Raw genomic sequence first — 14,667 nt, forward strand, 5'->3', positions numbered from 1 at the left:
GAGAACTGTAGGTTTTGGTCTTCAATGCATTCTGACATCAACATCGCTTCAACTGACTCATGGCGAGTTTGTAAGCCTTGAAATGGTTAGATAGAGAACCAGATACACAGGTGGACTGATGAAGATCCAGCTGTATATGTGGACGTTGTTTACTCAAAGAGGGAGCAAAGCAAGAAGGCATCGGCTCTTTGGTTAAGATTAAAAAGCAACAGGGTGAGGAGGAAAGACATCAGGTGGTGGTCAAAGTCGACATGCTCCATTTTCGAGGTTTTCAGGACTGTTTGGTTAACGTTTCCATACTTTCCATTGTGTAGTTTGAGCTGGAGGATGTGGCTTGGCTGAAAGACCTCTGGGCTATCAAACTGCAGATGGTTGATAGATGGATGGCGTTGGATATTACGATTGTGTTGTGCTTGTTGTTTAAGTACTGGATTGTACCTATACGTTCCTGTTATATTTGTACCTTTGGGGCCTCTTGCATGAAATAAATATTAAACGTTCAGGTGCAAGTTGTGCAGCACTTATCATTCACAGCCCCGTCAAAAGAAAAAGCCATTTTCCACAGCGCTGCCTGCTTTAAGTGCAACACGTCTGATGTAAAAAAAAATTTGATTTGAAGAGTTGCATCGTGCTGCAATACAGTACCTTTACTCTGATAGATGGACACTGTATCTGCTTTGGAAATAGTAAAGAGAGTAAGGACTTTTGTATAAGACTCTGCATGTATCTCCATCTCTCTCCACATGGTAGCCTTTGTGATGAGATTACAAGCTGCAGAAATATAAGAGGCCTCTAAGCTCACTATGAACACACTCCCATAACACACAGATTGCTGGGTTTAAAGCCCAGTCAAAGCCTCTGATAAAATGATCATTCTTGGCCTGAAAATGACTCACAGCTGTTAGAGTACTTTGAGGTTATTATCAACAAAACTGAAGTGGACGATTGACACTGACACACTGCCTTGAAGAGGGACATGAAGAGGAGTTTAACAGCTTGACCGTTGACTGATTCAAAGTCACAGTGGCTTGACATGATGGACAAAGCAGGAGAGAAAGACGGTGAAATAGAGCAGAGAATGGATGGATAAAAAAAGGGCGGACTGAGGTCTTATTTTTGGCTCCATTCTTCCGTTTCCATGTGTCACTTTTACCACGGCATGTCAACTAAAAAGTGACTCGATCAACGGTTAATGGATTCACCAGGCTGCACACATTCTGGATTTGGTGCAGTGGAGTTACGGAGGAAGTAGAGGAAGACAGTGGGTTACATTTCCTTCTTCTTAGCCTCTCTTTTCCCGAGCTTAGATAGTGGGTCAATAGAGACGCAGTGTTCACAGCCGCCTTTTTCCCCCGCGCTAATCTGCCTATTCAGCATCAGCGATAGAGAAATGGGAATATGTGCGAGAGACAGGGATATAAAGAGGGAGAAAATACAGGTACTGTAAGAAAAGTCTTTGTGAGTAAAAATAGAAAGAGCAGCGTGAGAGAGAAAGAAGGGATTAAAAGGCTGAGGTTTCGATTATAGAGATTGGTTTAAATTCTTAAAAATACTTGAAACAGGTAGAAAGTTAACGAGATAAATCTGGAGAAAAGAGATTGCAGGAGTTGTTAAATAAGTGCAATAAGAGTACATGTCAACGCCCCCTCACCAATAACACCAGATGTGCATATTGCTGCAGCGAAGCCTATAGAAGATAAGTCCTTGTGGTTACGCTTTGATAAATCCACACTGAGAGGTATGGAGGCAATATAATCTCTCCCCTTCCTCTACATCCTTACTATCTGTTCAAACTCTTTACAATCGCTCTATTCCTTTCAGCTTCTCTATGCAGTGTGAAAAATCATGCATCAGCAAAATAAAATCTCTTCCAAACTTGCTGTGTGAACATGTTTAGCTGTATGTAAAGATGTGGCATTGATGCTTCTATGGTGGTGCAGGTACTTTTATCAGGACACCTTGACTTTTCTTAATTATTGAATATCTAGACTTTCTGATGGACATGAGGTCAGTATCAACCCGGGCTGATTCCCAACTGACTTCAATGTAAAACCATCTATGGCGATATTAGAAAGCCTCGTGACTTAATATGAAAAGGGACAAGAGATGCATATGGACGATTTTCTCCAAGGACACAGCTCTCCATGTCCAATATAAGCCTACAAAAAAGTCACGTGACCTTGCTGTAGTTCCTTTATAGCCTAACATTAGCTTTTTACTTTTGCTGGTTGCTTATAGGGTTAACTGGGAATGTGCAAGTCTACAGAAAGCAGCTACTAAAATGTCAACCATAATGTTTTGTGGCTATTTTTCAAAGTGTGGATGTAAAGGGTCTCTAGCGTCTGTTTTCTGTTCTTAAAGCTCAACCTTACTTCTCTCCGTCTCCTTTCTACTTCCTCTCTATCCTAACGAAACATATTCAGCCTTTCTTACGTCTCTTCCCTCTTACTAAAGGGAGGAGTGTCATTTATTAACCCTGGACAGGAAATAGATTGTGGTCCTTTTCATTCAAAACAAAAAGGACTCTACTAAAACATTTGTGTTAATTAAGTGCAACTCTTCTGGCTTATTTGTTCCTCTGTTCAGGTCTAATTGCTCTGCGAACAAAGGCAGCATGCGCATCTTCTGCTGCTTTAAAAAGCTCAGTTAGTGAATGCAGAAGGTCAGAGACATCCTTACAGATTCAGTCGTAGCAGTATTTGGGGCTGTTGTCCTTGCACAATTGTGTAAATGTCTTGTTAAACATAATGAAATCAAAACAGAGGAAAGAGAACTTAGCATTGTAGTTATATGTTATATGCTGAGTGTATCTCAAAAGGGCTATGCTTTAGTGTTAGATTAAGAAACTGTTGGGGTCCCTTTCTTTTTGTGAAAAAGTAGTTCCCACTGATGGCAACTATCCCCAAGAATACTGAGTTTATCAGATTCTGACTTTTCCGGAATGTACTTTTTTTTCAGACATGTTGAAAAAAAAATTGCTTTTTTCAGCAAACTTTTTCAGAATTGACGCGATTTTCTCAAATTTATGATTTTCTTTCCACACTTTTTTTGGAATATGGATATTTTTTCAGAATTTTGACTTTTACAGAATTCCAAAATTAATCTCAGAATCCAGTTTTTCTGTCTGAAGTTTGACTCTTTTTCTCAATATTATAACAATTTTTTCAGAGTTCTGACTATTTTCTGGCATTTATTTTTTCTGTGTGTGTGTGTGTGTGGTGTGTGTGTGTGTGTGTGTGTGTGTGTGTGTGTGTGTGTGTGTGTGTGTGTGTGTGTGTGTGTGTGTGTGTGTGTGTGTGTGTGTGTGTGTGTGTGTGTGTGTGTGTGTGTGTGTGTGTGATTGCACTGAGGTCCTGTGGAAGTGACTTTATTTTTCTTAAATAACTGCTGACATGCGTTTACTGTCTGAAGTTTGACTTTTTTTCTCAATATTATAACAATTTTCTGAGTTCTGACTGAATTCTGGCATTTCTTATGTTTTTTTAGAATTGTCTCTTTTTTCTTAGAATCTTTTCTTTAATTTTTCCTGAATTTTTACTTTAATCAAACAAAAATTCACTGCTAATCAGATCTCAACATGTGTTTTCACATGTGCCCCTATTCCTAATCCTCTCCCTTACGTATCAAATGTAATTCTCTTATTTAGGTTTGTATGAGTAAGGTCTTCCTCTCATAGCCACTCTCTCAGACTCAGACTGGGACTACTGGCCTGTAAACTATACCGTAGCACCGATTCCTTTTCTTTCCTCCTCCCTCCTCCCTTCCTCACCTCCTCGCCTCCTCCCCCTTCCTCCCACTGACTCCCCACTGGGTGTCTGACTGGATCTCAGAAACTCAGCTCCATTGACCCAGAATGGATCTCCGATACTTTGATCCTCTCTCTGTCTTTGAAACACACCGACCCCCCACTGAGATGCTCTCTCCTGTCTGCTTGTTGACTTTTAGTCCAAATACTCCGTGGTATTTGCTCTCGGGCAACTCATGTATTTATTATGTGGACATGAAGGTTCCTTTATCGACTTGTTGTTTCGCCAAACTTGATCCTCATACATTCTTAAAGACTGTTCAATGCAGCATTTTAACAGCAGCTTTTGGAGCAAAACCATTATTCCGCTTTTTGTTGTTGTCTCAAAACAGAGAAATTTCAATCTAAATTCTGGTATTTTTTGTTCAGATTTATTTAAACAAACATAGAGAAAGGCTCTACCAAACAAGGCTCTACCAAACTCTTCAATGTCCTATTAATGAAAGGCATCTTTGTGAGGATGAAACTTGAATCGTACATCAAAGCGTCCTGTTTTTTAAACCTGAAATCAGAGCCTCACAGATGCAGAAATACATGAATATCAATGTGTTTCTGTTTGACTGACTTTGATTTCCCTTCGCTTCAAGGAACACACACTGCTGTTATATTTTCTGTTTACTATTATTGTGGATCCTAACTTTATTGAGGTCGTGCAGAAAGTCAGAAGCCAGTCTTTGATGTTTCGGCTGTGAGGAAGTCGCTGGGTTAGCTCCTCCCGACGCAGATGTGTTTCAGCTGCAGACCCACTTTACATCAAGCTGGGGAGTTCAGCCCCAATTACCTCATTACTCTATTCATTTAGATTTAGATTTTTATCAGAATTGTGATTACTTTTTTCAAATTTTCTTTGTTTTATTTAAATGTAGCCTTTTTTTTACTTATGATTTTGAATGTCTCTAAGAATTTTGATTGTTTTTATTTTGACTTTTTCAGAATTTTGTGCTTTTTTTTATTGTGACATATTTTTGGACTATTTGGAATTTAAATGTTACATAAATCTTTAGTTAAAACTAGATGACTGCCGATATGGTTCAGCCCCAATTACCTCATTACTCTATTCATTTAGATTTTTATCAGAATTGTGATTACTTTTTTCAAATTTTCCATGTTTTATTTAAATGTAGCCTTTTTTTTTTTACATATGATTTTGAATGTCTCTTTAAGAAATGTGATTGTTTTTATTTTGACTTTTTGAATTTTTCAGAATTTTGCATTTTTTTTTAATGTGACATATTTTTGGACTATGTTACATAAATCTTTAGTTAAAACTAGATGACTGCCGATATGGTTCAGCCCCAATTACCTTATTACTCTATTCATTTAGATTTAGATTTTTATCAGAATTGTGATTACTTTTTTCAAATGTTCTGTTTTATTTAAATGTAGCCTTTTTTTTACTTATGATTTTGAATGTCTCTTTAAGAATTTTGATTGTTTTTATTTTGACTTTTTGACTTTTTCAGAATTTTTTTTTATTTTTTATTGTGACATATTTTTTGACTATTTGGAATTTAAATGTTACATAAATCGTTAGTTAAAACTAGATGACTGCCGATATGGTTCAGCCCCAATTACCTTATTACTCTATTCATTTAGATTATGTTTTTTATCACGATTGTGATTCCTTTTTTCTACATTTAGATTTCTTTGGGGTGGGGGATTTATGTTATTCATGTTACCTTTTATCAGAATTGTTACTCTTTTGGGAATTCTGAAACTACATACTAATATACACCTGAAAATGAGCAGAATAGGGCCCCTTTAAAGGAGTAAGAAGTTAAGGACAGAAGCCGGGCTGTTGCCATGATGGTTTTAAGTCCAAAACAATCTTCCTCTGAATTTTGACTTTTTTTCTCAGAATCTTGACTTTTTTAGAATTGTGACTTTAAAAAAAAAATGTTTTACTTTTTTACCTTTTTTTGGAATTTTGATTTTACATAAATCCCTAGTTAAAACGACATAACTGCCGATATGTGTTCCTGTTCTGGGGAGTTCAGCCCCTTGATAATGACCCAAAATGTTTGACTTTTTACATGACTTACTACATGATAATCAATGTGTTTCTGTTTGTCTGCATTTGAGTAGAAGCCAGTCTTTGATATGTGTTCCTGTTCTGGGGAGTTCAGCCCCTCGATAATGACCCCATTAGTCTTTCTGCTAATGATGCACCAACTCACCTGACAAAACAATCACATTATCGCCACGTCAGTAAATGAGCACTTGCACTCACCTGCAGCATAATTTGATTACTTTTGACCAATTTAATTTTATAAATGGAGATGTGTGTGCTCGCCCGTGAAAATTAACACAATTATAACGGCAATTTGTCAAAGCACTTTGGACGGAGGAATATTCAGATGTCACATTAGAAATTAATGAGTATATTTCCTTACTTTTCCAGTTTTATGAAGGTTTTTCTTCATGAGAGCTGGTGGTGGTATCACAATGGGTGTTCTATCTTTTGCAGACAGGTGTGTGTGTGTGTGTGTGTGTGTGTGTGTGTGTGTGTGTGTGTGTGTGTGTGTGTGTGTGTGTGTGTGTGTGTGTGTGTGTGTGTGTGTGTGTGTGTGTGTGTGTGTGTGTGTGTGTGTGTGTGTGGTGTGTGTGTGTGTGTGTGTGTGTGTGTGTTTGTGATTGCACTGAGGTCCTGTGGAAGTGACTTTATTTTTCTTAAATAACTGATGACATGCGTTTACAGACAGATTTAATTGGATCTTACCTGAAATATTACTTCCCTTCCCGATCCGTCAATTGTCTTTTTCAACTTCCCTTGCTTTAAATTATCTGCCAATCATTTCCTAAACGTTTCCCTTTACTGTATGTATTTTCTGATTAAGAGGAATTTAATCACAAGTCCCTTTATCTTCTTTTGTGTATCTTTTAAACATAGTTTGGATAATGTAATGGATATTTAAGCTTCTTAATTATAGCAGAGAATTGGGTTGTGGGCTCTGATTTCAGACAGAGGGTGACACTACATACTGATATACACCTGAACATCAGCAGGAGAGGACTCTTTAAAGTAGAGACACTACATACTGATATACACCTGAACATCAGCAGGAGAGGACTCTTTAAAGTAGAGACACTACATACTGATATACACCTGAACATCAGCAGGAGAGGACTCTTTAAAGTAGAGACAATACATACTGATATACACCTGAACATCAGCAGGAGAGGACTCTTTAAAGTAGAGACAATACATACTGATATACACCTGAACATCAGCAGGAGAGGACTCTTTAAAGTAGAGACACTACATACTGATATACACCTGAACATCAGCAGGAGAGGACTCTTTAAAGTAGAGACACTACATACTGATATACACCTGAACATCAGCAGGAGAGGACTCTTTAAAGTAGAGACACTACATACTGATATACACCTGAACATCATCAGGAGAGGACTCTTTAAAGTAGAGACACTACATACTGATATACACCTGAACATCAGCAGGAGAGGACTCTTTAAAGTAGAGACACTACATACTGATATATACCTGAACATCAGCAGGAGAGGACTCTTTAAAGTAGAGACACTACATACTGATATACACCTGAACATCAGCAGAATATGGCCCCTTTAAAGGAGTAAGAAGTTGCGGACAGTAGCCATGTATTTATAAATATCTAGGCACAGGGTTTGAAGTCCATAACAATCTTCCAGAAAACATGACCTCTGTGCATCTTCAATAATATGCTAGAAAGTAAAGTTACCAGCTCCCAAATGGCGAGTTGACTTCTAAAATATACAAGAGATCTGCAAACCTTACATCGTGACTAACACACAAACAACCATAGCAACACAATACTATTGAAATCAAACCAAAGTGCCATAGTGAAACAAACAACCATAATGAAACAAATTCCAACAGAGCAGTTGTTGCTAGCCAATCAGAGAGCACATAACTGTTATCAGTTTGTTTGGCTTGCTGTGTCACAACATGGCAAAAGAGAGTATGTGCACAGGTGCATGCAAACCTAACACACACATAAACCTGCAAGTTCAAACACAGACACACACTGTGTAATCCGCTTTCCTCTTTCCTCCCACTAATATATTCCAGAGAATCACTTGAGTGTGAAATGCCGAAAGCATCCTGCATCCAATTCATATCGAGAGCTCCACTGTTTCCCTGTTTTGTTTATTTGGCTCCTGCACGATGGCAGATTGAGCTCTCTTCAAAATGACCGTGCATTGTCAAACCCACGGTTGTCGGCAGGGAAAAAGACAGAACTAGCTGCACTAGCGAGGGCTGCCATGACTCGAAATCCACATTAACAACGGCAGCTAGTGCCAAGGTAACAAAATGCTCCGAGGCATCTGATGACTAGCTGCATCCGGCCTGCTCTCTGTAAGCTGTGCAGAGCGAGATATACAGAGGTGGGAAGTAGTGGAGTACAAATACTTTGTTACTGTACTTAAGTACATTTTTCTGGTATCAGTACTTTACTCCACTACTTATTTTTCTGATGACTTTTTACTTTGACTTCTTACATTTTGAACACAAATACCTGTACTTTCTACTTCTTACATTTTGAACACAAATACCTGTACTTTCTACTTCTTACATGTTGAACACAAATACCTGTACTTTCTACTTCTTACATGTTGAACTCAAATACCTGTACTTTCTACTTCTCACATTTTCCTAACAGGCTGGTTCCTTTAGTTTGAATGTGTGTCTGGTGGCGTGATCATTATTATTTAGAGTCATTGCGTGCCTATTGATTTGAACACGATCCGTGTATCCATCATTTCCTGGTCTTCTCTAAAGAAGAGGGACCAATGAAAACGTTGTCATGTTGCCGTTGTTCAGCATGGAAACATTCATTAGCTAACAATGACATTATTGTTCTATTAATATAAAGGGAGGTCAGGTACTCTTTAAAACAGCTGCTAGTTATGGGTACTTTTTACTGAAGTACATTTCAAAGTCCTCTTTACTTTTACTTGAGTATCTTTAAACACGAGTATCTGTACTTCTACTTGAGTAAAGGATGTGTGTACTTTTGCCATCTCTATGAGTTAGGCATCGGATAGATGAGTTGTTGTAGAGGAATTATATCCTGCAGGATGGTGAGAGGGCGGAAGAGGAAGAAAGAGACAGGATGGTGGGAGGTACTTCAGTTGCGGCTATAATGTTTTCTGCTAAAGACAGACAACGGTGCCTCCAGAGACGTTGATAAAACGTTCCCCTGGATGTTGAGATAATGCCTTGATGTTCACCTGAATGTATCTTATTTTACATGTTTTCACTATTTACTCAAAACACTTCTGCAGCACAGGCAGTATGAGAAAAATACAGAACTTTTTGAACATTAAATTATGGAAACATGTCGCAGTAGAGGCTTACATTTCAAATATTAATCTGAAAATGAGCTGAATACATCCTCTTTTAGTATCATGCATTCATATAAGAGGCTGTTATGATTCTTGTTTAAGTATTATAAAACGTTTTACTTGTGTTTTGACAATTTTTACTTGTGTCTTGACTATTGTAGAAAACAACAGGGGACCCAGAAAAGAGCCTTGTGGGACTCCACATTTAAGCTTTTTTTTAGTAATTTCAAGTTTCCCAAATATTTTTTTCTCCATTTCAGACAACAATTTAGTGATGAAATAGTGTAGGTGGGCATCAGCCATAATTAAGTTATATTGAGTGCAGTGGCTTGGCTTAAGCTGAACATGCCTCTAATAATAATATTATTTTTGAATGAACAGCATATTTTCACTTCTAACTCTCTTCGTCCTGTTTATGCTTCTAGGTGTTGCTATAGCCAGTGCGCTGGTGGACACGTCACAACAGCGCATGATGGACTTCAAGGAACGAGGCCTTGGTCTGAAGCACCGCAAACACTTTGTGCACCACCAAGGGACCTGTGTATGAACCTGAACAACATCATATGGATATCACTGAAGTTATTTTTCATGGACTGAAGACAAAGGGACGATCTTGGTTTGATCTTGGTTAGTAGTAGAAATTAATCCACTATCCAAAGGCACCAAAACTGGGAAATATGGCACTTGTTGTTCTCTGGATGCTTTTCTTGTCCCTTGTGTGTTTGCCAGGAAAACAAGAAGTGGAAGCTGCAGATTGACAATGAAAATGTGTTTCTGCACCACAGCTTTGCTCGGACATTTTTACTATGAGTGCTGGCAGGCTTTTCCACTTCCATGCCATGTGGCTCTGCATCTCCAGGGCTCTACTTGTCTGTCATGCAGTCTGCCATATTGACAGAGAAAAACACTTGTTTTGCACCATTTAACCAAACGTAATGGCTTGGAGCTCCTGCGAAGGATATTGAGCTGAAGTTAACGGAGCTGAAATGAAGTCCTCCTGACTTACAAACCCACTAGGAATCAGGAGCAATGCTGGAAAAAAACAACATGGAGCTTATAGATCAATGCAACACACTGTAGTGGGGGGTGTTATGTGGAAATGATTTGCTAAAGGGGGGACGTCTCCTCTGGGAATTTTAAAGATTACTACTGTTGAGATGTAGAATACCATTGATGCAACTCTTGAGATTTTTTCTTTGTAAAATCGAAGTAATTCTTGATTGCAACATTCAAACATTTTTATATTTCCTCAGGTCCTCTGTAATGGAAAGGGGTCCATTTTCTGTAGCTTATGGGCTACGGTGGCCGACAGGTACAAAGGCGTCACAAAACATTTCCATTAGGAGTAACACGCTGCAGTTTCAGAAACGATGCAAATATAAAAACACAAATGTGCCAAAACACATTAAGAAACATCTTCACCAACTTGAGGAAACATGTGCAGCGTTTACTAAAAGGTGCAGAAACCAAACGCTGCAAGAAGCTCAAAACACAACGGAGACCAGGGGACAATAAAGAGTGACGCACACAGCTGGGAGACCAGGGGACAATAAAGAGTGACGCACACAGCTGGGACAGCTTGGTGACGTTCAGGATTATAAAGCTGATCAACTGTCTCTGTCTCAGAGTTAGTCTGTCTCATAACTGTAAGTGTTTGGCAGTATATCTGAAATGACTAGGTTAGCTACGTTAGCTAGCTAGCTTACAGCAGATCTGCAGTAACATCAGAAGGAGTCATGTGATCACATTGTTAAAATAAGACCATAAAACATTTCAGGTAAGTTTCCAACAACAGAGACAGTTGTTCAGCTTTATAATCCTGAACGTCACCAAGCTGTGTGCGTCTCTCTTTAGTGTCCCCTGGTCTCCTAGCTGTGTGCGTCTCTCTTTAGTGTCCCCTGGTCTCCTAGCTGTGTGCGTCACTCTTTAGTGTCCCCTGGTCTCCTAGCTGTGTGTGTCCCCTGGTCTCCGTTGTGTTTTGAGCTTCTTGCAGCGTTTTGTATCTGTAGCTTTTAGTAAACGCTACGCATGTTTCCTCAAGTTGGTGTTTTTATATCTGCAATCGTTGTGGAGCTTCATCACGTTTCTCCTAATGCAAATGTCTTAGATCGTTGTAGAGCGTTTGCCTCCGTATTGGACCTCTGTATATGCACTATAAGTGAAATGCTTTACCAGTACATTAGGACCCTCTGTGGGATAATATTATGCAATCCAAATGTAATGTTCATAATGGGCTGCAATGTAACCTCAAGGTATCATCAAACACTTACTACTGATGGTATTCATACGTCTATTAATTCATAACATAATTACTGTGAAGATACATTAAACATCTTTTCTCATGACCTCCAGTTAATTTCACTTTTGATATGTGATATTTATTAATTATGCAAACACTACAGTTACACAATAATTTTATAATTGCACTACGGATGTCTATTACCCTGTTTTTTCTTGTAACCTTTTTCATTTCGAAATATTATGTATTTGATGCATATCACAGCAGGTTCTCCGATGTCAAAACGTTTCTCCCTGTACCAGATGTGTTGAAACCTTAATCAATAATTGTAATGTCACTTTTTATGCACAGTGGAGTTACATTACTGTTCAAAAGTTTGTCTCCTGCCAGTAAAGCTGGTTTGGGTCCAGTCAGTTAAGAGGATTACTTTATATGTTCAAATTAGGTTGTAGAAACTCCAAGAAAACAATAATGTTCTCTGCATGGAGAACAACATGCTGTGACAAAGTTTAACCAGACTAACGAGGAGAAGAACAAAACATCATTTGTTTATTAAAAAGGAGATATCCAGAGGCACAGATACCTCTGAGCAACAGTTCAATAAAACAAAAATAACTAATTGGTCAAATAACCTGGCAGAAATACAAATATGAAACTTGAAAATGAGCATAATATGTCCTCTTTAACTAATGTTTCTTTATCATTCTTCAAATTTAACATATGACACAGACGGCTAGTTTAGGGTTTTAGTATTTCAAATATCAATGAAGTTAAATAATGATCAAGGGTTAATTGCAATTTCTCATCCTGGGCTGTTTTTAATTGTTAAAACAGCCATTATTGTAAGGAAACTGAAGACAGCTGAGACAAACTTTTAAACAGTACTGTATGTCTATATAAACATGTGATGTCTATACATTGAGTTTTCATGTTTTGTCTTCATGTTTGCACCGGTTTGTTGTTGAGACTTCTATTAACAAAGGGCAGCTCACCATACTGTTTGTGTCCGTACGAGCATACATATGTACGTTTACAATTAAAACATTTTGATGCCTTTTCGTATGCTAACTGGATCTGATATACTGTGTGTGACCTAGCATTACTATCCTTGTGGGGACCTACATATGTTTACACAGTCACGTGTGGGGACTCGCCTCCCCATGAGGGGAATCATTAATTTTAGGGTGAAGGGTTAGGGTTAGGCATGTGTTGGTTATGGTTAAGGTTAGGATAAGTCTCCAGGAAATGCATGTAAGTCAATGCAATGTCCCCTGAAGTGATGTAAACATGGTGTGTGTGTGTGTGGTGTGTGTGGTGTGTGTTGTGTGTGTGTGTGTGTGTGTGTGTGTGTGTGTGTGTGTGTGTGTGTGTGTGTGTGTGTGTGTGTGTGTGTGTGTGTGTGTGTGTGTGTGTGTGTGTGTGTGTGTGTGTGTGTGTGTGTGTGTGTGTAGGGATGGGTATCGTTAAGGTTTTAACGGTACTACTACTTTTATCGATACCGCTTATCGGTCCGGTCTTTTAACGGTACTCTTATCGGTTCTTTTGGAGAGAAAAATGAGGTAAACTAACTATATGTTGTATGTCAGGGACTACGGATGGAAATTAGCTCAAAGCTAAAATCCGGCATATTTACACTTGAAGCATTATTTGTCTAAAGTGTTCATTAATGTGCATTGTCCCTATTCAAATATACAATTAAATGAAAATTAACAAATTGTGAACAAAACTAACATTGCTTTTTATTTAAATGAAATACATAATATTTCACATCAACAGAAACAACAACGTTTTAACAAATCATATTAAATAATCTGATGACAGAACTGTGAACAGAATGGCTGAAACGTTAACAAACTAAATAACTCAGTTCCCTCTAATCATTAACCCATGTTTGAATCATTGAGTTAGCTCTGTGTGTTGCTGCTAGCATACATAATATACCTGACGTGGAAACGTTACTCGTGGATGGGGCTACAGAGCTACTAGAAAGACAGTCGAACCCGGTGCATTTCTCCGTCTGAACGTGGTGCACTTTTGCAAGATGTTTAGACAAATTGCTCGTGTTAGCGCCCTGACATGCTAAACTCTTATTGCACTTTAGGCAACGAGCGAGACGGGTAAAGTTTAACCACACTTCGGAGCGCGTTCTCTCCGCCATCTCCTCCGTGTGTGTGTGTTGCTGCATGTAGCAGCTGCGTGTGTGTAAACTGCCCCGCCCCCTCGCAAGCAGGCGGGGGAGAGAGATCTCTCGTCTGGATTGGAGAGATCGAAAATACAAAAAATGACGCATTTTGCAGTCTTTTTGCGTATTAGAAACGGAGTTGGCGACACTAAAACTGCAATATAATGTTTGTGTAGCAATAATACACATGACATATTTTTTAGATGTCTCCAGTACCGATAAAAAGACCGATAACGTCGGAGCTTAACGGTACCACGGTCTTTAATAATTCAGCCCCGGGGCCCGTTTAATACCGGGGCTCGGTACCCATCCCTGTGTGTGTGTGTGTGTGTGTGTGTGTGTGTGTGTGTGTGTGTGGTGTGTGTGTGTGTGTGTGTGTGTGTGGTGTGTGTGTGTGTGTGTGTGTGTGTGTGGTGTGTGTGTGTGTGTGTGTGTGTGTGTGTGTGTGTGTGTGTGTGTGTGTGTGTGCGCGCGCGCGCACGTGCGTCTCTGTGTGTGTTATTTTCTCTATTGTTATAAGATGGTATTGATCGGTGTTCTCAGGATGTCAATAGAGTCAAACTCAGCAAACACTATAGACTCTGTCCAAGAGAGTGGCTCAGCAAACTCAATGCACTTAATTCTGAATCAACCTTTTGCATAATAATAATACACAACATCTCAAAAGACTCAGTTCTGCAGCAGACTCAAATACATCAGTTAAATTATAAATATGCTTTTTTTAAGGCTCAAGGCTTTTATTGGTCATACGTACATAGCTACAGTGTAGTTATGACGATTATATTGCCTTATAGTGATCTTTTCTGTGTGTCCTGTCAAACAGAGGAGTATTTAATAACATATATAATGCACATTGGGAGGTGTGCACAAACATATTTTATTTGTATAAATGTGTGTTTAGTATTGGTATTGCAGTGCCTTTGTGTTTCCACATACATACTGTGTTCAAAATGAATCCAGTTCTTTTTTCATGTCAGTATTTCACTAACAAAAAGCTGCTGTGTGCTTTAAAGTACACGACAGATTGTGTATTTAGTCATGGGGTGAGGGCTTTATTGCCAAGATGATCTCAACATCTTCAAGAATTATACC

General features: G+C 38.7%; 1 protein-coding gene across 1 annotated transcript in view; it reads left to right on the forward strand.

Moving 5' to 3' along the window:
* LOC117487108 (attractin-like protein 1) overlaps nucleotides 1–10,534 on the forward strand; it is a gene marked incomplete in the record, with an annotated part of 280,186 nt that extends 269,652 nt beyond the window's left edge. Inside the window, 1 exon segment of the mRNA XM_034135755.1 lies at nucleotides 9,580–10,534. Within this exon segment, the coding sequence (XP_033991646.1) occupies nucleotides 9,580–9,701 (122 nt within the window).
* Nucleotides 10,535–14,667: the final 4,133 nt, after the last annotated feature.

Source organism: Trematomus bernacchii, unplaced genomic scaffold (genome assembly GCF_902827165.1).
Source record: "Trematomus bernacchii unplaced genomic scaffold, fTreBer1.1, whole genome shotgun sequence".
Taxonomy (NCBI): Eukaryota; Metazoa; Chordata; class Actinopteri; order Perciformes; family Nototheniidae; genus Trematomus; species Trematomus bernacchii.